Source organism: Oncorhynchus clarkii, chromosome 17 (genome assembly GCF_045791955.1).
Source record: "Oncorhynchus clarkii lewisi isolate Uvic-CL-2024 chromosome 17, UVic_Ocla_1.0, whole genome shotgun sequence".
NCBI classification, from domain to species: Eukaryota; Metazoa; Chordata; class Actinopteri; order Salmoniformes; family Salmonidae; genus Oncorhynchus; species Oncorhynchus clarkii.
The window spans coordinates 82,661,264-82,685,691 of record NC_092163.1 but is presented as its reverse complement, the minus strand read 5'-3'; the positions used below and the strand labels follow the sequence as shown (position 1 = coordinate 82,685,691).

At 42.4% G+C, this 24,428-nt stretch overlaps 1 protein-coding gene across 2 annotated transcripts in view; it reads left to right on the top strand.

Moving 5' to 3' along the window:
• LOC139371465 (plasma membrane calcium-transporting ATPase 2-like) overlaps nucleotides 1-24,428 on the top strand; it is a 186,607-nt gene that overhangs the window by 121,677 nt on the left and 40,502 nt on the right. For both annotated transcript variants that reach the window (XM_071111899.1, XM_071111901.1), the window contains 3 exons: nucleotides 10,942-11,076; nucleotides 11,530-11,636; nucleotides 12,374-12,608. In XM_071111899.1, coding sequence (XP_070968000.1) covers nucleotides 10,942-11,076; nucleotides 11,530-11,636; nucleotides 12,374-12,608 — 477 coding nt within the window. The remainder of the gene's footprint in view (nucleotides 1-10,941; nucleotides 11,077-11,529; nucleotides 11,637-12,373; nucleotides 12,609-24,428) is intronic.

Genomic DNA, 24,428 nt, shown 5'->3' with positions numbered 1-24,428 from the left:
TCTACCATCAGAAACCACAGTCTACCATTGAAAAACCACAGTCTACCATCAGAAACCACAGTCTACCATTGAAAACCACAGTCTACCATCGAAAACCACAGTCTACCATCAAAAACCACAGTCTACCATCAAAAACCACAGTCTACCATCGAAAACCACAGTCTACCATCAAAAACCACAGTCTACCATCAAAAACCACAGTCTACCATCAAAAACCACAGTCTACCATCGAAAACCACAGTCTACCATCAAAAACCACAGTCTACCATCAAAAACCACAGTCTACCATCGAAAACCACAGTCTACCATCGAAAACCACAGTCTACCATCAAAAACCACAGTCTACCATTGAAAACCACAGTCTATCATTAAAAACCACTGAAGGCTACATGCGTATTTGAGCAACGACTGGTCGTTCATTCAAGCACCACCACTCCTGCGAGTCTCAACTTCTCAAGCAGAGTACATGAGTTAATACCTTCAGACACCACATGGGAGCTGTCCAGAGTGAAATTAAGAGCCATCTACTCGCTGAGCATATTTATTTCAGGGAAAGTAATTTACAAACCTTCAATAGTGAACAAACTAGCAATTTGCTGGCTGCTGTTGACAGTCTGCACAATGAAAGCCCCAAAAGGACAGCTAGCATTTGTCTTGGCTAGCTTACTGTAGCCGTGTCTATATGTCTTCTGGAAGGTTTGTCCTAAAGGTGCTTACTGTAGCCGTGTCTATTTGTCTTCTGGAAGGTTTGTCCTAAAGGTGCTTACTGTAGCCGTGTCTATTTGTCTTCTGGAAGGTTTGTCCTAAAGGTGCAGAGTCCTATTTTCAAATATAATCATTGACATGCTTTAGAAACTAACATAATGAATGGAAGTAATGACCTACATTCCTGAATGGGAGTACACAGCTTTTTCAGACATGTCATAATAACCAAATACAGCCTATTAATTATGGTCTGCGCATTCAACATTTAGTTCTGGGTTACGAGAATTACCAGTAAATGTTGTTGTTGCTGTTACTGTTACTGTTGTTGTTGTTGTTGTTGCTGCTGCTATTGTTGTTACTGTTGTTGCTGTTGTTTATGTTGCTGTTGATGCTGTTGTTGTTGTTGATGTTGTTGTTGTTGCTGTTGATGCTGTTGTTGTTGTTGCTGTTGCTGTTGTTGTTGCTGTTGTTGTTTCTGTTGTTGCTGTTGTTGATGTTAATGTTGATGCTGTTGTTGTTGTTGATGTTGTTGTTGTTGCTGTTGTTGTTGCTGTTGCTGTTGTTGCTTCTGTTGTTGCTGTTGTTGATGTTGATGTTGATGCTGTTGTTGTTGTTGATGTTGTTGCTGTTGTTGTTGCTGCTGCTGTTGTTTTTGTTGTTGCTGTTTTTGTTGTTGTTGCTGTTGTTGTTGCTGTTGTTGTTGTTGCTGTTGCTTTTGTTGTTGTTGTTGTTGTTGCTGCTGCTGCTGTTGTTTTTGTTGTTGCTGTTTATGTTGTTGCTGTTGTTGTTGTTGCTGATGTTGCTGTTGTTTTTGTTGTTGCTGTTGGTGTTGTTTATCTAGAGAAACACAAGTTGAGCTCTAGCCACTAGTCTGTGGAGGAATGGACTCAGATGAGGAAGTAGTAAAATGTGAGTTGGTTTAATTAGTGAACCAGATTTATAATGTTCATCTCCTTAATTAAAGATTTGGCATCGTCCATCAAACCAGCCTGTCGCCCAACAGTAGTCTGGTCTGGAGAGCCGGTTCTCAGCCTGAGAGATATACTACAAAGCAGGATCAATGAGTTAGCCAGAAATAACTATTGATTCTCTGATTTGTTAAAAAAAAAACTAAACTTGGATATACGTTTTTGGTTCTTGATTCAATTAGACCATGTCAATTTTCAGCTTATCTTCCTAAAAAAAATATATATATATTTAATGAATATTTGGGCAAGTTAGCTGGCTAACTCATTGATCCTACTTTGTACTGTAGTATATCCCACTGGTAACCTGGTAGAGTTAATAGAACCTGTTCACAGAGAGAACGAACCCACATTAACTCAGAATACTATAGATAATAATAGACAGGATAGAGGATGTACGTGTCTGAATCTATAGACTAAAAAAACTGTCTATTTCATAGTTCATAGTTTAAAATCTGTTTCCTATTTTTATGCCTGCTGCCTTTTCTTCATAAACAGTATTCTACATCCCAAATGGCAACCTATTCTCTATGGGCCTGGTCTAAAGTAGTGTACACCTCATTCTGACACAACAGTATACAGGAAATGTAAAAGTAGGACAACTTCCTGCGTTGAGAAAAGGAAGAAGTATATTTCCTCAGTTAGTGGGAGGGATTTGGGACGAGGAAATTAATTATAAACTTACTCTACATATCAATCACCCAAACCGCACAAAAACTTTCAGACATCATTTTTCAAGGTGGTTTAGAAGACAGAGAGATAGATGCAGAGAGAGAGAGAGGGAGGGAGACAGACAGACAGACAGACAGACAGACAGACAGACAGACAGACAGACACACAGACAGACAGACAGACAGACAGACAGACAGACAGACAGACAGACAGAAAAAAAGAAAGAGAGAGTCAGAGAGTCTCTATAATGTGATGACTCAGTCCACACCAGCGATTACATAATATCCTGTTATCAAGACAGTCCTACTGGTGCTATGCAGGCTGGGGAAAGCAGAGGCTTCTGGGGGATGGAGTTCTAACAGAACAGAACAACAGAGGCCTCAGAGGTATGTAGTCATCTTGGTTTCTGGGCAGCTGTGGGAAGCAAGGGTTTCTGGGGGATGGAGTTGGATGAAGGAACAGAATAAGAGTCCTCCTGGTACTGAGAGAAGCATAGGATACTGGGGGATGGATTTCCAACAGAACAGAAACATAGAGACCTCTGGGGGATGTAGTTATGTTAGTTGCTGGGCAGACTGTGGGAACCAAAGGCTTGTAGGAGAATGAGTCATTTGGTGTGCGTACAGAACAATAGTTAGATCCCTGCTGACTGACGCAAGTTTAAGAGGAATCTGAAATATTACAGGCTTCTCTCTGTGTCGTTATCAAAGCCTTCTTTGGCAGTCTAGAGAGACCAGAGCCATTATGTAAACTGAGATCCTCCTCTCTCAGCTCATTGAGCCAGTCAGAACAGGATGAGGCCTCAAAGGGCCTGCAGAGTGGGGTTCTGAGACTGAGTTAAGCTGAGGATGTCCTAAATGCATACCCCCGTGCCTACTTTGTAGAGGTTGAGTTTGTCCTCAAAATGTACATTGTTCTAGCTGTGAGGTTCTGACGCCTCTGGGATGCAGCTAGCTGCAGTGAGGTGTAGGGGGTCAGAGGTGATGATTATCTTCTGAAATAGAACCTGAGGTTTACTGTTAGGGGGTCAGAGGGGATGATTATCTTCTGAAATAGAACCTGAGGTTTACTGTTAGGGGTCAGAGGTGATGATTATCTTCTGAAATAGAACCTGAGGTTTACTGTTAGGGGGTCAGAGGTAATGATTATCTTCTGAAATAGAACCTGAGGTTTACTGTTAGGGGGTCAGAGGTGATGATTGATATCCTGACTCTTATTGTGTTAATTTGTATTCTGAACTCTGAGCCTGGCCTCAGGTTGTCTCCTGTTTCCCATCTGCTCTGTAACCTGCTCTGACCTCAGGGGTCAATGGCTAGACAGGACGGAGTGGCTGGAGCAGCCAACTCAAACGCTGTAATAATCTAGTCTCCTAGGCCAGGCTGAATCATTGATGACTATGTGGATAGACAGGACTGTGTCAGCGGTGTGACGACAGAACATTCATACCAGACAGGACTGTGTCAGCGGTGTGACGACAGAACATTCATACCAGACAGGACTGTGTCAAAGGTAGAGCATTGGGGAATCAGACTGAGAGAGGGCAGACTAACAGATCCTCTGAAGATGGATACATCATTGATATCATGACCATTACCACGTGGTCAAGATCCCAGGCTAATTGTGTTCTTGTCTGGCCATTACCACGTTGTCTAGATCCCAGGCTAATTGTGTTCTTGTCTGGCCATTACAACGTGGTCTAGATCCCAGGCTAATTGTGTTGTTGTCTGGCCATTACAACGTGGTCTAGATCCCAGGCTAATTGTGTTGTTGCCTGGCCATTACCACGTTGTCTAGATCCCAGGCTAATTGTGTTCTTGTCTGGCCATTACAACGTGGTCTAGATCCCAGGCTAATTGTGTTGTTGCCTGGCCATTACAACGTGGTCTAGATCCCAGGCTAATTGTGTTGTTGCCTGGCCATTACAACGTGGTCTAGATCCCAGGCTAATTGTGTTGTTGCCTGGCCATTACCACGTGGTCTAGATCCCAGGCTAATTGTGTTGTTACCTGGCCATTACCACGTGGTCTAGATCCCAGGCTAATTGTGTTGTTGCCTGGCCATTACCACGTGGTCTAGATCCCAGGCTAATTGTGTTGTTGCCTGGCCATTACAACGTGGTCTAGATCCCAGGCTAATTGTGTTGTTGTCTGGCCATTACAACGTGGTCTAGATCCCAGGCTAATTGTGTTGTTGCCTGGCCATTACCACGTGGTCTAGATCCCAGGCTAATTGTGTTGTTGCCTGGCCATTACCACGTGGTCTAGATCCCAGGCTAATTGTGTTGTTGCCTGGCCATTACCACGTGGTCTAGATCCCAGGCTAATTGTGTTCTTGTCTGGCCATTACAATGTTGTCTAGATCCCAGGCTAATTGTGTTGTTGTCTGGCCTTTACCATGTGTTCTAGATCCCAGGCTAATTGTGTTGTTGTCTGGCCATTACCACGTGGTCTAAATCCCAGCCTAATTGTGTTGTTGTCTGGCCATTACCACGTGGTCTAAATCCCAGCCTAATTGTGTTGTTGTCTGGCCATTACCACGTGGTCTAGATCCCAGGCTAATTGTGTTGTTGCCTGGCCATTACCACGTGTTCTAGATCCCAGGCTAATTGTGTTGCTGTCTGGCCATTACCACATTGTCTAAATCCCAGGCTAATTGTGTTGTTGTCTGGCCATTACCACGTGGTCTAAATCCCAGCCTAATTGTGTTGTTGTCTGGCCATTACCACGTGGTCTAAATCCCAGCCTAATTGTGTTGTTGTCTGGCCATTACCACAAGGTCTAAATCCCAGCCTAATTGTGTTGTTGTCTGGCCATTACCACGTGGTCTAAATCCCAGCCTAATTGTGTTGTTGTCTGGCCATTACCACGTGGTCTAAATCCCAGCCTAATTGTGTTGTTGTCTGGCCATTACCACTTAGTCTATAGTAATTCTATTTTAATATGAGTGGTAAAATTCTATAGTAATTTGAATGGTAAAATGATATAGTAATTTGAATGGTAAAATTCCTTTTAAGCAGAGTTGCAAAGAAAAAGCCATATCTCAGACTGGCCAATAAAAAGAAAAGATTAAGATGGGGAGGAACTCTGCCTAGATGGCCAGCATCCCAGAGTCACCTCTTCCCTGTTGATGTTGAGACTGGTACTATCTAAATGAAGCTGCCAGTTGAGGACTTGTGAGGCATCTGTTTCTCAAACTAGACACTCTAATGTACTTGTCCTCTTGCTCAGTTGTGCACCGGGGCCTCCCACTCCTCTTTCTATTCTGGTTAGAGCCAGGTTGCTGTGTTCTGTAAAGGGAGTAGTGAACATTGTTGTACGAGATCTTCAGTTGCTTGGTAATTATTCACATGGAATAGCCTTCATTTCTTAGAACTAGACTGACGAGATTCAGAAGAAAGTGCTTTGTTTCTGGCCATTTTGAGCATGTATTCGAACCCACAAATGCTGATGCTCCAGATACTCAACTAGTCTAAAGAAGGCCAGTTTTATTGCTTCTTTAATCAGAACTACAGTTTTCAGCTGTGCTAACATAATTGCAAAAGGGTTTTCTAATGATCAGTTAGCCTTTAAAAATGATAAACTTGGATTAGCTAACACAATGTTGTCGTGGTAATTTCCTGTATTACTAAATGAGGAGAGTTATATTTTAAACTTCACCTTTAATTATATGAGCTTCACCATAGCCCTTTGACTCTCAGATCAATTCAGTGTCGATAAATGAATTCTGAGAGTGCCTATAAGAGAACATAAAATATATTATAAAATAATTTTATAGCCAAGATACACCCCTCTCAACTTACATGACGAAACACAGATCTCAGAAACTTCACAAAGGGCTTTTTACTTGAGAGAGGAGTATACCATAGCCAGATAGCATTAGCTATAAATTATCATTCAATTTGCTCTCTAAGACAAGGTTCTACTTCTCGTTCTTGGTACTTCATAGTATCAAAACATTACCTCATCCAATGGCATATATCAATTAACACCCCCTCTTCTCCCCCCTCCTGGACAAGCTCACGGAGGGGAGTGAGCCTCTAGGTCATATACTAGGTCAAGATTCATGCAACATCAGAGGGGAAATGCAATGGTTCCAGACACTGCCATACTCCTCCCCCCCAATGGGAAAAGGAGGGAGTGACTAGCACACAGACATGGTGGAGCCCTTCACATGGTTTAACAGATGCATTCACATATGAAGACAATGTTAAAAACCTGTTCACATATGAAGACAATGTTCAAATCTGTTCACATATGAAGACAATGTTCCAACCTGATATTCTGCATATCACCAGAAATGTAAAAGACAAGCCTGACCTCTCCCCTCTCTGGGCCCCAAGTGACTTTTCCCTAGAGAAGAAAGGAAAAATGCAACTGCCGACAGTATAGTCCAAAAGAAGACATCCTAATGACAACTATCTCACATAAGCATATTATGAAAGTAAATAAAACATCTTGTTTATCTATGTTACCTAACTAATTCTGATTCTGTTACGACAACGTGCCATTGGAACACAGGAGTGATGGTTGCTGATAATGGTCCTCTGTACACCTATGTAGATATTCCATGAAGAAATCAGCCGTTTCCAGCTACAATATTCATTTACAACATGAACAATGTCTCCACTGTATTTCTGATCAATTTGATGTTATTTTAATGGACAAAAAATGTGCTTTTCTTTCAAAAACAAGGACATTTCTAAATGACTCCAAACAATTGAACGGCAGTGTATGTGGACGAGCGATGTCAGAGCGGAACGGACTGAGATACAGTAGAATAGTATAGAATACAGTATATACACATGAGATGAGTAATGTATAGTCTAAGATACAGTAGAATAGTATAGAATACAGTATATACATATGAGATGAGTAATACATAGACTAAGATACAGTAGATGAGGATAGTATACAGTATATACATATGAGATGAGTAATGCCAGATATGTAAACATTATTAAAGTGACTTGTGTTCCATTCCTTAAAGTGGCCAGTATTTTCTAGTCTATGCCTATAGGCAGCAGCCTCTAATGTGCTAGTGATGGCTGTTTAACAGTCTGATGGTCTTGAGATAGAAGCTGTTTTTCAGTCTCTCGGTCCCAGCTTTGATGCACCTGTACTGACCTCGCCTTCTGGATGATAGCGGGGTGAACAGGCAGTGGCTCGGGTGGTTGATGTCCTTGATGATGTTTATGGCCTTCCTGTGACATCGAGTGCTGTAGGTGTCTTAGAGGGTGGGTAGTGTGCAAATCTGTCATCAAGGCAAAGGGTGGCTACTTTGAAGAATCTCAAATATAAAATATATTTTGATTTGTTTAACACTTTTTTTGGTTACTACATGATTCCATATGTGTTATTTCATAGTTTTGATGTCTTCACTATTATTCTACGATGTAGAAAATAGTAAAAATAAAAACAAACCCTTGAATGAGTAGGTGTTCTAAAACTTTTGACTGGTACTATATATACAATTAAGTTGTCAACCAGCACCAATGGTCTGATATGGACTGTAACTCTTCTCCCCACGACAAGTAGAAAGACACATCTAAAAATGAGGTGATCCCAAGCTTTATTGAAATGTTCATTTTTCTCTTTATATAATACTGTCTCCTTAGGCTGGCTGCATGCCTGTGCTTCTAACTGTCAACAGGATCCTACATGACTGTTTGAACATTTTCAAATAACCATGTACAGGAACAGACTTGGATGTCCATATTAGGAGGCACACAGTCATTGTGGCCTACCCACGCACAGACACTTTACCAAATTCCAACACTCATTCTAGAACACTCATTCTAGAACACTCATTCTAGAACCTTCATTCTAGAACCTTCATCTTAGAACCTTTTTTAACTAGGCAAGTCAGTTAAGAACAAATTCTTATTTACAATGACGGCCTAACCCCCCCCCCCGGCCAAAACCCGGACAACGCTGGGCCAATTGTGCGCCGCCCTACGGGACTCCCAATCACGGCCGGACGTGATACAGCCCTGGATTCGAACCGGGGACTGTGGTAACGCCTCTTGTAATTGAGATGCAGTGCCTTAGACCCGCTGCGCCTCTCGTAGCTCCACACCGCCACAGATATAAATACCCCATACAGTATATACACAGTCCACAAGATTTAAAACATGACATGGGATTGCACAGTAAAGTCTGGGACTTATTTCCATCGTGGTCCTTATTGTTTTGCATAGATACAATAACATATACAGTAACATACTGTAGATACAGATACATTACAGAGATACAGACATAAAACAACAATTATACTGTTCACGCATTAGCAAGCTTTTGAAATTATTTTTAGACGGCCAAGGCAGCTAATATGAATAATTATTATTTTGAGACAGACAGAGGATCATGGAGGCTGATAGATTCAACACTATGCGGAGGACTGTGTCATCGGTGACAGCACCTTCTCAGTGATAGACAGTGCTGCTGACGGCTGGGGACGATAGAACCAACCACATTACGATCACAGTGTTTTGATGTATCCTCTCTGAGTCCTCCACACACACACACACACACACACACGCACACACACACACACACACGCACGCGCACGCACACGCACGCACACACACACACACGCACACACAGTGAGGCTCTGCAGAAGTAGAGCTAAATCCGAAGAGGCACTGTGACAGTATTGGAGAGGACAGTATGTGTTGCTGTCTCTTGTCCTTGTCGTGGCTAGCTAACACACACGTGTAAAACAACACGCTGTTGTTAAACCCAGATGCCAACATCACACGCTGAGTGGCTGAAGTGGCCCTGTGTTTCGACCAACACAATACAAACTGACATTATCTACTGTTTGAGTATTTGCCCTTCACATTGAAAACTCTAACCTCTGTCCTGCAAAATGAAGGTTAAGCCTACCGGTACCTTTTTCACTCCACTACAAATCTCCACTACAAATCTCCACTACAAATCTCCTCTACAAATCTCCTCTACAAATCTCCACTACAAATCTCCTCTACAAATCTCCTCTACAAATCTCCACTACAAATCTCCACTACAAATCTCCACTACAAATCTCCTCTACAAATCTCCTCTACAAATCTCCTCTACAAATCTCCACTACAAATCTCCTCTACAAATCTCCACTACAAATCTCCTCTACAAATCTCCACTACAAATCTCCACTACAAATCTCCACTACAAATCTCCACTTCAAATCTCCACTTCAAATCTCCAAATTTAAAGCATATAACCACAATAAATGGTAGGATGCTGCAGTGTTGGGGTCAAGAGCAACTAGCCACCAAACCAATACACTTGTAAGATGCGGCAGTAGTCAGATCTTTGAACAGTGACTCAATTATATTTGAAGAGTTTTCTTTACACAACAATAAATATCAATTTTCCAAAATGTTGGTAAATTAGCTTTTAATTGTTTAAGGAAATTATGAAAGAGAGAAGTTTTGTTCTTCTAATTATGAAATTAAACCATTATCACTTGATGGTTTAATTTCAGCAGAGACAAATAATCAGATGATGTGGTTAATGTAAATGTGAAACACTCCTTACTACTGTAACGACTGACATTATAGCGTCTTAGTAATATATTTATATTACATACAGACTACTGGCCACAACTCATTTAAAGGTCCCACACAGTCATTTTATTTTCCAAGTAAAAATATCCCTTGAATGACCAAAACATAACACATTATATTATTTTACTCTCATCACCCTGAACACACCATCCCCACTGTCAAACATGGTGGTGGCAGCATCATGGTTTGGGCCTGCTTTTCTTCAGCAGGGACAGGGAAGATGGTTAAAATTGATGGGAAGATGGATGGAGACAAATACAGGACCATTCTGGAAGAAAACCTGATGGAGTCTGCAAAAGACCTCAGACTGGGACGGAGATTTGTCTTCCAACAAGACAATGATCCAAAACATAAAGCAAAATCTACAATGGAATGGTTCAAAAATAAACATATCCAGGTGTTAGAATGGCCAAGTCAAAGTCCAGACCTGAATCCAATCGAGAATCTGTGGAAAGAACTGAAAACTGCTGTTCACAAATGCTCTCCATCCAACCTCACTGAGCTCGAGCTGTTTTGCAAGGAGGAATGGGAAAAAATGTCAGTCTCTCGATGTGTAAAACTGATAGAGACATACCCCAAGCGACTTACAGCTGTAATCGCAGCAAAAGGTGGCGCTACAAAGTATTAACTTAAGGGGGCTGAATAATTTTGCACATCCAATTTTTCAGTTTTTGATTTGTTAAAAAAGTTTGAAATATCCAATAAATGTCGTTCCACTTCATGATTGTGTCCCACTTGTTGTTGATTCTTCACAAAAAAATACAGTTTTATATCTTTCTGTTTGAAGCCTGAAATGTGGCAAAAGGTCGCAAAGTTCAAGGGGGCCGAATACTTTCGCAAGGCACTGTATACTTCTATCTAAAAAGGATAACTTTTTTAATGTTTCATTATTTACAAAAAAATCTGAAATTGACTTGAGTAGGATGGTCCTCCACTTCTTCCTGTGAGGAGCCTCACAATGTCGTCAATCTCAAAACACACACTTTGACTTCTCACCCCATGGTTCTGTATCTGTCCCTCTCTCCATCTCCCCAGCCTGCCACCAAGGAGGGTGGTCTGCCAATGCAGGTCGGTAACAAGACAGAGTGTGGCCTGCTTGGCCTGGTGCTGGACCTGAAGAGAGACTACCAACCCATCCGCAACCAGATCCCAGAGGAGAAACTCTACAAGGTCTACACACCATTATTGTTTAGGTTATTTATGGTGGTGGTGGTGGTGGTTGTAGTGGTGGTGATAGTGGTGGTGATGGTGGTGGTGGTGGTTGTAGTGGTGGTGATGGTGGTGGTGGTGGTTGTAGTGGTGGTGGTGGTTGTAATGGTGGTGATGGTGATGAGTATGTTTTTTATATATATAAAGTTGTCTCTAATTCTAATTCTGTCTGTAATTCTGTCTCGAACTCTAATTCTGTCTCTAACACTAATTCTGTCTCTAATTCTGTCTCTAACTCTAATTCTGTCTCTAATTCTAATTCTGTCTCTAACTCTAATTCTGTCTCTAATTCTGTCTCTAACTCTAATTCTGTCTCTAATTCTGTCTCTAACTCTAATTTTGTCTCTAATTCTTATTCTGAATTCTAATTCCGTCTCTAATTCTTATTCTGAATTCTAATTCTGATTGTACCAGGTATACACCTTCAACTCGGCCAGGAAGTCCATGTCCACTGTCATCAAACTATCAGACGGCAGCTTCAGGATGTACAGCAAGGGAGCCTCTGAGATCGTCCTGAAGAAGTGAGTGGTTAACAGCTGGATGTGATACCATAGATGTCTTCAGTTTCCAGCGCTGTATCCAGAAAGGAAAGCAGCCTCTACCTTCTAGGCTTTACCCTCTAGGCTCTACCCTCTAGGCTCTAGCCCTCTACTCTAGACTCTACCCTCTAGGCTCTACCCTCTAGCCACTAGGCTCTACCCCCTAGCCTCTACCCCCTACCCTGTAGCCTCTACCCTGTAGCCTCTACCCTCTAGGCTCTAGCCTCTACCCTCTAGTCTCTACCCTCTAGACTACCCTCTAGCCTCTGCCCTCTACCCCCTAGGCTTTAGCCTCTACCCTCTAGACTCTACCCCTTACCCTCTAGCCTCTACCCTCTAGGCTCTACCCCCTAGCATCTACCCCCTAGCCTCTACCCCCTAGGCTCTACCCCCTAGGCTCTACCCTCTAGGCTCTACCCCCTAGCCTCTACCCCCTAGGCTCTAGCCTCTACCCCCTAGGCTCTACCCTCTAGGCTCTAACCTCTAGGCTCTACTCGCTATGCACTAGTTGAGATCTGACATGGGATTACAATCCTCTCAGATCTCCTTAGCAGAGGCCCTAAGGAGCTAGGTGGTTGATTCGGGAAATTGATTGCAGCTACAAACACTGAATTTATGATGTTCGTCACTGATCTACCCAAGGCTTTACCTGTGCTTGTTTTCGAATTGTGGTTCCCCTGACCTCTGACCTTTCTAACCCCAACCCCCCTTCCCCCCAGGTGCACTAAGATCCTGAACCAGGAAGGCGAGCCGCGGGTGTTCCGTCCCCGGGATAAGGACGAGATGGTGAAGAAGGTGATCGAGCCGATGGCGTGTGACGGGCTGCGGACCATCTGCGTGGCGTACCGTGACTTCCCTGCCGACCCAGAACCCCTCTGGGACAACGAGAACGACATCCTCAATGAGCTGACGGCCGTCTGTGTGGTCGGGATAGAGGACCCTGTCAGACCAGAGGTAGGCTGTGTGTGGTCGGGATAGAGGACCCTGTCAGACCAGAGGAAGGCTGTGTGTAGTCGGGATAGAGGACCCTGTCAGACCAGAGGAAGGCTGTGTGTGGTCGGGATAGAGGACCCTGTCAGACCAGAGGTAGGCTGTGTGTGGTCGGGATAGAGGCCCCTGTCAGACCAGAGGTAGGCTGTGTGTGGTCGGGATAGAGGACCCTGCCAGACCAGAGGTAGGCTGTGTGTGGTCGGGATAGAGGACCCTGTCAGACCAGAGGTAGGCTGTGTGTGGTCGGGATAGAGGACCCTGTCAGACCAGAGGTAGGCTGTGTGTGGTCGGGATAGAGGACCCTGTCAGACCAGAGGAAGGCTGTGTGTGGTCGGGATAGAGGACCCTGTCAGACCAGAGGTAGGCTGTGTGTGGTCGGGATAGAGGCCCTCCATTATACTTCTACTACTCCTCCATTATACTACTACTACTCCATTATACTACTACTACTCCATTATACTGCTACTACTCCATTATACTACTACTCCATTATACTACTACTCCATTATACTACTACTCCTCCATTATACTACTACTCCATTATACTACTACTCCATTATACTACTACTACTCCATTACACTACTACTCCTCCATTATACTACTACTCCTCCATTATACTACTACTCCATTATACTACTACTCCATTATACTACTACTCCTCCATTATACTACTCCTCCATTATACTACTACTTCTCCATTATACTACTACTACATTATACTACTACTACTCCATTATACTACTACTCCATTATACTACAACTCCATTATACTACTACTACTCCATTCTACTACTCCTCCATTCTACTACTCCTCCATTATACTACTCCTCCATTACACTACTCCTCCATTATACTACTACTCCATTATAATACTACTACTCCATTATACTACTACTCCATTATACTACTCCTCCATTAAACTACTCCTCCATTCTACTACTCCTCCATTATACTACTACTCCTCCATTATACTACTCCTCCATTATACTACTACTACAATATACTACTACTCCTCCATTATACTACTACTCCTCCATTATACTACTACTCCTCCATTATACTACTACTCCATTATACTACTACTCCATTATACTACTCCTCCATTATACTACTACTACTCCATTATACTACTACTCCATTATACTACTACTCCTCCATTACACTACTACTCCATTCTACTACTCCTCCATTATACTACTACTCCTCCATTACACTACTACTACTCCATTATACTACTACTACTCCATTATACTACTACTCCATTCTACTACTCCTCCATTATACTACTCCTCCATTATACTACTCCTCCATTATACTACTACTCCTCCATTATACTACTCCTCCATTATACTACTACTACTACATTATACTACTACTCCATTATACTACTACTCCATTATACTACTACTCCTCCATTATACTACTACTCCTCCATTACACTACTACTACTCCTCAATTATACTACTACTCCATTATACTACTACTCCTCCATTATACTACTACTCCTCCATTATACTACTACTCCTCCATTATACTACTACTCCATTATACTACTACTCCTCCATTATACTACTCCTCCATTATACTACTAATCCTCCATTACACTACTACTACTCCTCCATTATACTACTTCTCCTCCATTATACTACTCCTCCATTATACTACTACTACTCCATTATACTACTACTCCATTATACTACTACTCCTCCATTACACTACTACTCCATTCTACTACTCCTCCATTATACTACTACTCCTCCATTACACTACTACTACTCCATTATACTACTACTACTCCATTATACTACTACTCCATTCTACTACTCCTCCATTATACTACTCCTCCATTATACTACTCCTCCATTATACTACTACTCCTCCATTATACTACTCCTCCATTATACTACTACTACTACATTATACTACTACTCCATTATACTACTACTCCATTATACTACTACTCCTCCATTATACTACTACTCCTCCATTACACTACTACTACTCCTCAATTATACTACTACTCCATTATACTACTCCTCCATTATACTACTACTCCTCCATTATACTACTCCTCCATTATACTACTACTACTACATTATACTACTACTCCATTATACTACTACTCCATTATACTACTACTCCTCCATTATACTACTCCTCCATTATACTACTACTCCTCCATTATACTACTACTCCTCCATTATACTACTCCTCCATTATACTACTACTACTACTCCATTATACTACTACTCCTCCATTACACTACTACTCCATTCTACTACTCCTCCATTATACTACTACTCCTCCATTACACTACTACTACTCCATTATACTACTACTCCTCCATTATACTACTCCTCCATTATACTACTCCTCCATTATACTACTACTCCTCCATTATACTACTCCTCCATTATACTACTACTACTACATTATACTACTACTCATTTATACTACTACTCCATTATACTACTACTCCTCCATTATACTACTACTCCATTACACTACTACTACTCCTCAATTATACTACTACTCCATTATACTACTACTCCTCCATTATACTACTACTACTACATTATACTACTACTCCATTATACTACTACTCCATTATACTACTACTCCTCCATTATACTACTACTCCTCCATTACACTACTACTACTCCTCAATTATACTACTACTCCATTATACTACTACTCCTCCATTATACTACTACTCCTCCATTATATTACTACTCCTCCATTATACTACTCCTCCATTATACTACTACTCCATTATACTACTACTCCTCCATTATACTACTACTCCTCCATTATACTACTACTCCATTATACTACTCCTCCATTATACTACTACTCCTCCATTATACTACTACTCCATTATACTACTACTCCTCCATTATACTACTCCTCCATTATACTACTACTCCATTATACTACTACTACTCCATTCTACTACTCCTCCATTCTACTACTCCTCCATTATACTACTCCTCCATTATACTACTACTCCTCCATTATACTACTACTCCATTATACTACTCCTCCATTATACTACTACTCCTCCATTATACTACTACTCCATTAGACTACTCCTCCATTATACTACTCCTCCTTTATACTACTACTCCTCCATTACACTACTACTACTCCTCCATTACACTACTACTACTCCTCCATTATACTACTACTCCTCCATTATACTACTACTCCTCCATTACACTACTACTACTCCTCCATTATACTACTACTCCTCCATTATACTACTCCTCCATTATACTACTACTACTCCATTATACTACTACTCCATTATACTACTACTCCTCCATTACACTACTACTCCATTCTACTACTCCTCCATTATACTACTACTCCTCCATTACACTACTACTACTCCATTATACTACTACTCCTCCATTATACTACTCCTCCATTATACTACTACTACTACATTATACTACTACTCCATTATACTACTACTCCATTATACTACTACTCCTCCATTATACTACTACTCCTCCATTACACTACTACTACTCCTCAATTATACTACTACTCCATTATACTACTACTCCTCCATTATACTACTACTCCTCCATTATACTACTACTCCTCCATTATACTACTACTCCATTATACTACTACTCCTCCATTATACTACTCCTCCATTATACTACTACTCCTCCATTATACTACTACTCCTCAATTATACTACTACTCCATTATACTACTCCTCCATTATACTACTACTCCTCCATTACACTACTACTACTCCTCCATTAGACTACTCATCCATTATACTACTACTCCATTATACTACTACTCCTCCATTACACTACTACTACTCCTCCATTATACTACTACTCCTCCATTATACTACTACTACTCCATTATACTACTACTCCTCCATTATACTACTACTACTCCATTATAATACTACTTCTACATTATACTACTACTCCTCCATTATACTACTCCTCCATTATAATACTACTACTCCTCCATTATACTACTACTACTCCATTATAATACTACTTCTCCATTATACTACTACTCCTCCATTATACTACTACTCATCCATTATACTACTCCATTATACTACTCCTCCATTATACTACTACTCCATTATACTACTACTCCATTATAATACTACTTCTCCATTATACTACTACTCCATTATACTACTACTCCTCCATTCTACTACTCCTCCATTATACTACTACTCCATTATACTACTACTACTCCATTCTACTACTCCTCCATTCTACTACTCCTCCATTATACTACTCCTCCATTATACTACTACTCCTCCATTATACTACTACTCCATTCTACTACTCCTCCATTATACTACTCCTCCATTCTACTACTCCTCCATTATACTACTACTCCATTATACTACTACTCCTCCATTATACTACTACTCCTCCATTATACTACTACTCCATTATACTACTCCTCCATTATACTACTACTCCTCCATTATACTACTACTCCATTATACTACTACTCCTCCATTATACTACTACTCCTCCATTATACTACTACTCCATTATACTACTACTACTCCATTCTACTACTCCTCCATTATACTACTACTCCATTATACTACTACTCCTCCATTCTACTACTCCTCCATTATACTACTACTCCTCCATTATACTACTACTCCTCCATTATACTACTACTCCATTATACTACTACTCCTCCATTATACTACTCCTCCATTATACTACTACTCCATTATACTACTACTACTCCATTCTACTACTCCTCCATTCTACTACTACTCCATTCTACTACTCCTCCATTATACTACTCCTCCATTATACTACTACTCCTCCATTATACTACTACTCCATTATACTACTACTCCCCCATTATACTACTCCCCCATTATACTACTACTCCCCCATTATACTACTACTCCATTATACTACTCCTCCATTATACTACTCCCCCATTATACTACTACTCCTCCATTATACTTCTCCCCCATTATACTACTACTCCCCCATTATACTACTCCCCCATTATACTACTACTCCCCCATTATACTACTACTCCCCCATTGTACTACTACTACTCCTCCATTATACTTCTCCCCCATTATACTACTACTCCTCCATTGTAAAAGAGATTGAATAAGTTATAGAAATTAGTTTTTAATGTCTACATTCGTTTTTGACAAGTCTATTATTTTACATATAGCAATGTTTTAATGCATGTTTATTTTTTAGTGCATGAATTTGCTGTAATGCATACCTATGTTATAATGTATACATATGTTATAACATGCTTATGTTATAATACATACTTATGATATAATGCATACATGTTAAAATGCATACATATGTTATAATGCATACATATGTTATAATGCATAGATCTGTTATAATGCATACATATGTTATAATGCATACATATGTTATAATGCATACATATGTTATAATGCATACATATGTTATAATGCATACATATGTTATAATGCATAGATCTGTTATAATGCATAGATATGTTTTAATGCATACATATGTTATAATGCATAGATATGTTTTAATGCATACATATGTTATAATGCATAGATCTGTTATAATGCATACATATGTTATAATGCATAGATATGATATAATGCATACATGTTATAATGCATACATATGTTATAATGCATAGATATGTTTTAATGCATGCTTAGGTTATAACCAAAGAGAATATAAACTGTGGCACACACAATGAATCAGCACGGAGGAGAGAGAGAGGGGAGAAAGAGAGAAGAGAAGAGAAGAGAGAGAAAATAATATATGCCTAGTGTCTTTAGTGCTTCTTGTTACCAAGTCACCTTCCAACGCTCTCCATTTTTTATGAGTTTTCTCCTCTTTTACCCTTCTCTTCTCCAGCCTTGGCTCTTGCCAAAAGTACTGCACTTATCTAGGGAATGGGGTCTGGAACTGTGCCAGAACTCTAGAACTGTGCCAGACGCTAGAACTCGGCCAGAACTCTAGAACTGGGCCAGAACTCTAGAACTGGGCCGTTCCCTGTCCAGATATAGAAGTATCATATCACTGTCCCCCCCAAGGTGTCTGGAAACAGAAGACAAAGGGTTGTGAGACATGGGTTTGATTTTAGACACATTGAAAGTGGGATGTATACAGAGGGTACAGGGCAACAGAAGACAAACAGCAGAGGGGCATAATTACCTTGGTAATGGGGAAAGCGCCGATAAAACAGGGGGGGAAAGTTTGCAGGTAGATCCCGGTTGGACAGCCATACCTTCTGCCCGAGACGATACTGGGGAGCCCGGGGTCCGGTGGCAGTCAGCTTGTTGTCGGAACCTGGAGGTGGTCTTGAGAAGGGCGACAGCAGCCAGTGGACAGACATCTGGGCCAAAGGTATGCAGACCTCTTCCTCAGAGAAGAGTGGGGGCTGATAGCCCAGGGAACACTCAAAGGGCGAGAGTCCCATGGAAGAGCAAGGAAGGGGGTTGCGGGCGTATTCGACCCACACTAGTTGCTGGCTCCAGGTGGTGGGATTGGCGGAGACCAGGCAGTGAAGAGTCGTTTCCATGTCTTGGTTGGCTCGTCCGAGTGGCCGTTGGACTGGTGGTGGAACCCGAAAGACAGGGTGGCCGATGACCCAATGAGCGGGCAGAACGCCTTCCAGAAACGGTACGAGAACTGAGGACTCCGTCGGAGACAATGTCCACCGGGAATCCATGGATCCCGAAGATGTGCTGCACCATGAGTTGGGCCGCCTCTTTGACAGAGGGTAGCTTGGGAAGAGGGATGAAGTTGGTGGCTTTGGAAAACCAATCCACTACTGTCAGGATGGCGGTGTTGCCATCAGACGAGGGGAGACCCGTGACTCAGTCCAGGGATATGTGAGACCAGGGACGGTGAGGGACAGACAGTGGTTGAAGAAGACCAGCCAGAGCTTGCCGAGGAGTCTTGTTCTGCGCACAGACCGTGCAGGTGGTGATGAATGCGGAGACGTTTGGGACCATGGTAGGCCACCAAAAGCATTGTCGCACAAAGTTCAGGGACCAATCGGAGCCCTGGTGGCAGGCAAGCCTTGAGGAGTGGGCCCACTCCAGGACCAAGGAGTGGACAATGTCAGGCACAAACATCTGGTTATCTGGGCCCCCCCGTGGTTCGGGTGGGAACTCTGCGCTTCACGGACCTGCTTCCAGCTGAGTGCCGTCGCCAGACACGAGGTGGGAAGGATGATCTCGGGGTCCGAGGGTGTAGCCGCGGGGCTATAGCAGCATGACGGCACATCTGGCTTGATGTTCTTGGTCGGTAGGAGAGGGAGAAGTTGAACCGGGTGAAGAGCAGGGCCCACCTAGCTTGCCTGGAATGGAGACGCTTGGCGGTGCGGAGATATTCCAGGTTAATGTGGTCGATCCACACAATGAATGGATGATCCCAGGACACCTTGCAGCTGCACCCTTGGTCGTACGCTGGGGCCAATCCACCACCGATTTCACCTTCCCGGGATCCATCTGTACACTCCCTGCAGTGATGATGTAGCCCAGTAAGGGGATGGAATTTGCACTTTTCCGCTTTCACAAAAAGCTGGTTCTCCAGGTGGCGTTGGAGAATCTGTTGGACGAGGAGCACTTGTTCTTGGGCCGAGCGAGAGAAGATGAGGATGTCATCGAGGTAGGTCAGATTTTTAAAATGCTTTTCGGCGAAAGCATGAGAAGCTATTATCTGATAGCATGCAGCCCCCCAAAATACCTGAAGGGGACGTAAACAAAATAATTAGCGTAGCCGGCGCTACACAAAACGCAGAAATAAAATATAAAACATTAATTACCTTTGACGAGCTTCTTTGTTGGCACTCCTATATGTCCCATAAACATCACAATTGGGTATTTTTTTCGATTAAATCCGTCCATGTATACCCAAAATGTCCATTTATATAGCCCGTCTGATCCAGGAAAAAAATGCTTTCCAAAACGCAACGTAATTTTTTTAAATTAAAAAAGTTGCCTATAAACTTTGACAAAACACTTCAAACTACTTTTGTAACCCAACTTTAGGTATTTGTAAACGTTAATAATCGATCAAATTGATCACGGGGCGATCTGTATTCAATAGCAGCTACTCTTGAAATCATGGTCCATTGTCTCTCTCCCATAAGCTTCCTCCTGTGTACCGGATGACAGGAAGTGCCTATTTCTCATTTCACCAAGGATTAATTCCAACTATATTGCCAGTACTGGCGACATCGTGTGTAAGCTGTAGGAACTGTAAACTGGCCTATCTATTTATCTATTATTTTCTCTTGCCATAGACAATTCAGAGACTGGCGGATTAATACTTTTTATTTTTTTTTGTGACCAGGTTTTTCTTGGGATTTTGCCTGCTGTTCACGTTCTGTTATAGTCAAAGACATGATTTAACCAGTTTTAGAATCTTCCGAGTGTTGTCTATCCACACATAATCATATGCATATACTATATTCCTGGCATGAGTACAAAATGTTGAACAAATTCAAGAGAGCTCTTAACTGACTCAACTTCCGGCACTGACCGAGCTGGCCGCCTCGCTTCGCGTTCCTAGGAAACTATGCAGTATTTTGTTTTTTTACGTGTTATTTCTTACATTGTTACCCTAGGAAATCTGAAGTCTTATTACATACAGCCGGGAAGAACTATTGGATATAAGAGCAACGTCAATTCACCAATATTACGACCAGGAATTTCCCGAAACGGTTCCTCTGTTTGGCAATATATATATATGTTTTTATGTGTTATTTATTACATTGTTACCCCAGGAAATCTGAAGTCTTATTACATACAGCCGGGAGGAACTATTGGATATAAGAGCAACGTCAATTCACCAATATTACGACCAGGAATTTCCCGAAACGGTTCCTCTGTTTGGCAATATATATATATGTTTTTATGTGTTATTTATTACATTGTTACCCCAGGAAATCTGAAGTCTTATTACATACAGCCGGGAAGAACTATTGGATATAAGAGCAACGTCAATTCACCAACATTACGACCAGGAATACGACTTTCCTGAAGCAGATCCTCTGTTTGGTCCACCACCCGGGACAATGGATTGAATCCCAACCGTTGACCCAAAACAACAGTGCCGCAGGGGCGGAACTGGGGATTTTAACAAGGCTAATCTGATAACAAGGCTCCCTAAATTTGATCAGCATATCGAATGTGCGACCCGGGCTGGCAAAACTCGGTATCATTGTTATTCTAACTTCCGCGAAGCATATTAAGCCCTCCCCGTCCTCCTTTCGGAAAATCTGACCAATACTCCATTTTGTTGCTCCCAGTCGCGGACCACGATGTCTTGCTCCCAGACAGACTAAACAACTTCTTTGCTCACTTTGAGGACAATACAGTGCCTCTGACACGACCCGCTACCAAAACCTGTGGGCTCTCTTTCACTGCAGCCAACGTGAGTAAAACATTTAAACATGTTAACCCTCGCAAGGCTGCCTCCCCAGCTGCGTCCTCAGAGCATGCGCAGACCAGCTGGCTGGTGTGTTTACGGACATATTCAATCGATCCTTAACCCAGTCTGCCACCATTGTTCCTGTACCCAAGAAAGCGAGGGTAACTGAGCTAAATGACTATCGCCCCTTAGCACTCACTTCCGTTATCATGAAGTGCTTTGAGAGACTAGTCAAGGACCATATCACCTCCACCCTACCTGACACCCTAGAACCAGTCCAATTTGCTTATCGCCCCAATAGGTCCACAGACGACGCAATCACACTGCACACTTCCCTAACCCATCTGGACAAGAGGAATACCTGTGCGAATGCTGTTCATCGACTACAGCTCAGCATTTAACACCATAGTACCCTCCAAACTCCATAGTACCCTCCAAACTCGTCATTAAGCTCGAGATCCTGGGTCTCGACGTCGTCCTGTGCAACTGGGTCCTTGACTTCCTGACGGGCCGCCCCCCAGGTGGTGAGGGTAGGTAACAACATCTCCACTCCGCTGATCCTCAACACTGGGGCCCAACAAGGGTGCGTTCTGAGCCCTCTCCTGTACTCCCTGTTCACCCACGACTGCGTGGACATGCACGCCTCCAACTCAATCATCAAGTTTGCAGACGACACTACAGTTGTACGTACTGTCAGGAGGCTGAAGAAATTCGGCTTGTCACCAAAAACACTCAAACTTTTACAGATGCACAATCGAGAGCATCCTGTCGGGCTGTATCACCGCCTGGTACGGCAACTGCTCCGCCCACAACCGTAAGGCTCTCCAGAGGGTAGTGAGGTCTGCACAATGCATCACCGGGGGAAAACTACCTGCCCTCCAGGACACCTACACCACCCGGTGTCACAGGAAGGCCATAAAGATCATCAAGGACAACAACCACCCGAGCCACTGCCTCTTCACCCTGCTGTCATCCAGTAGGCGAGGTCAGTACAGGTGCATCAAAGCTGGGACCGAGAGACTGAAAAACAGCTTCTATCTCAAGGCCATCAGACTGTTAAACAGCCATCACTAACATTGAGTGGCTGCTGCCAACATACTGACTCAATTCTAGCCACTTTAATAATGGAAAAATTGATGTAATCAATGTATCACTAGCCACTTTAAACAATGCCACTTTATATAATGTTTACATACCCTACGTTACTCATCGTATATGTATATACTGTACTCTATACCATCTACTGCATCTTGCCTATACCGTTCGACCATCCCTCATCTATATATTTACATGTACATATTCTTATTCATTCCTTTACACTTGTGTGTATAAGGTAGTTGTTGTGAAATTGTTAGGTTAGATTACTCGTTGGTTATTACTGCATGGTCGGAACTAGAAGCACAAGCATTTCGCTACACTCGCATTAACATCTGCTAACCATGTGTATGTGACAAATAACATTTGATTTGATTTGACTTACCTAGTTAAAATAAAGGTTACATTTTTTAAAAGAAGTCCCACCCAACAGTACAGTACAGCCAACCAGGCAAGATATAACCCCACCCACTTTGCCAAAGCACAGCCCCCACACCACTAGAGGGATATCTTCAACCACCAACTTACCATCCTGAGACAAGGCTGAGTGTTGCCCACGAAGGTCTCCCCCACGGTACGAACCCGAGAGGGTGCAAGTCCAGACAGGAAGTTCACCTCAATCACCTCAACCCACTCAAGTTGAGAATAGCAAAAGAAAATCTGTCATGACGTGATGCAAGGGACGACAAGGAGAAGCACTAGCAAGCCAGTGACTCAGTCCCCGTAATAGGGTCAGAGGCAGAGAATCCCAGTAATGGCAATCAATAATCAATGAACAGCAGTGTACACACACACACACACACACACACATGTAACGCTCCTCCTCCACAACACCAGCTGCCTCTGATGCTCTAAATGATTTGGATCTCCTGTGATGGTGCCAGCGAGGCAGGATGTGTTGCTTTACCGTTGGTTCTCCTGTGATGGTGCCAGCGAGGCAGGATGTGTTGTTTTACCGTTGGTTCTCCTGTGATGGTGCCAGCGAGACAGGATGTGTTGCTTTACCGTTGGTTCTCCTGTGATGGTGCCAGCGAGGCAGGATGTGTTGCTTTACCGTTGGTTCTCCTGTGATGGTGCCAGTGAGGCAGGATGTGTTGCTTTACCGTTGGTTCTCCTGTGATGGTGCCAGCGAGGCAGGATGTGTTGCTTTGTAGAGGAAAGATAGCCCACAGTGAACTAAACGTAGTGTGTGCGTGAGTGTGTGTGTGTGCATGTGTTTGTGCATGCGTGTGTGTGCTTGTTTGCATCCTGTGTGAATTAATTGGT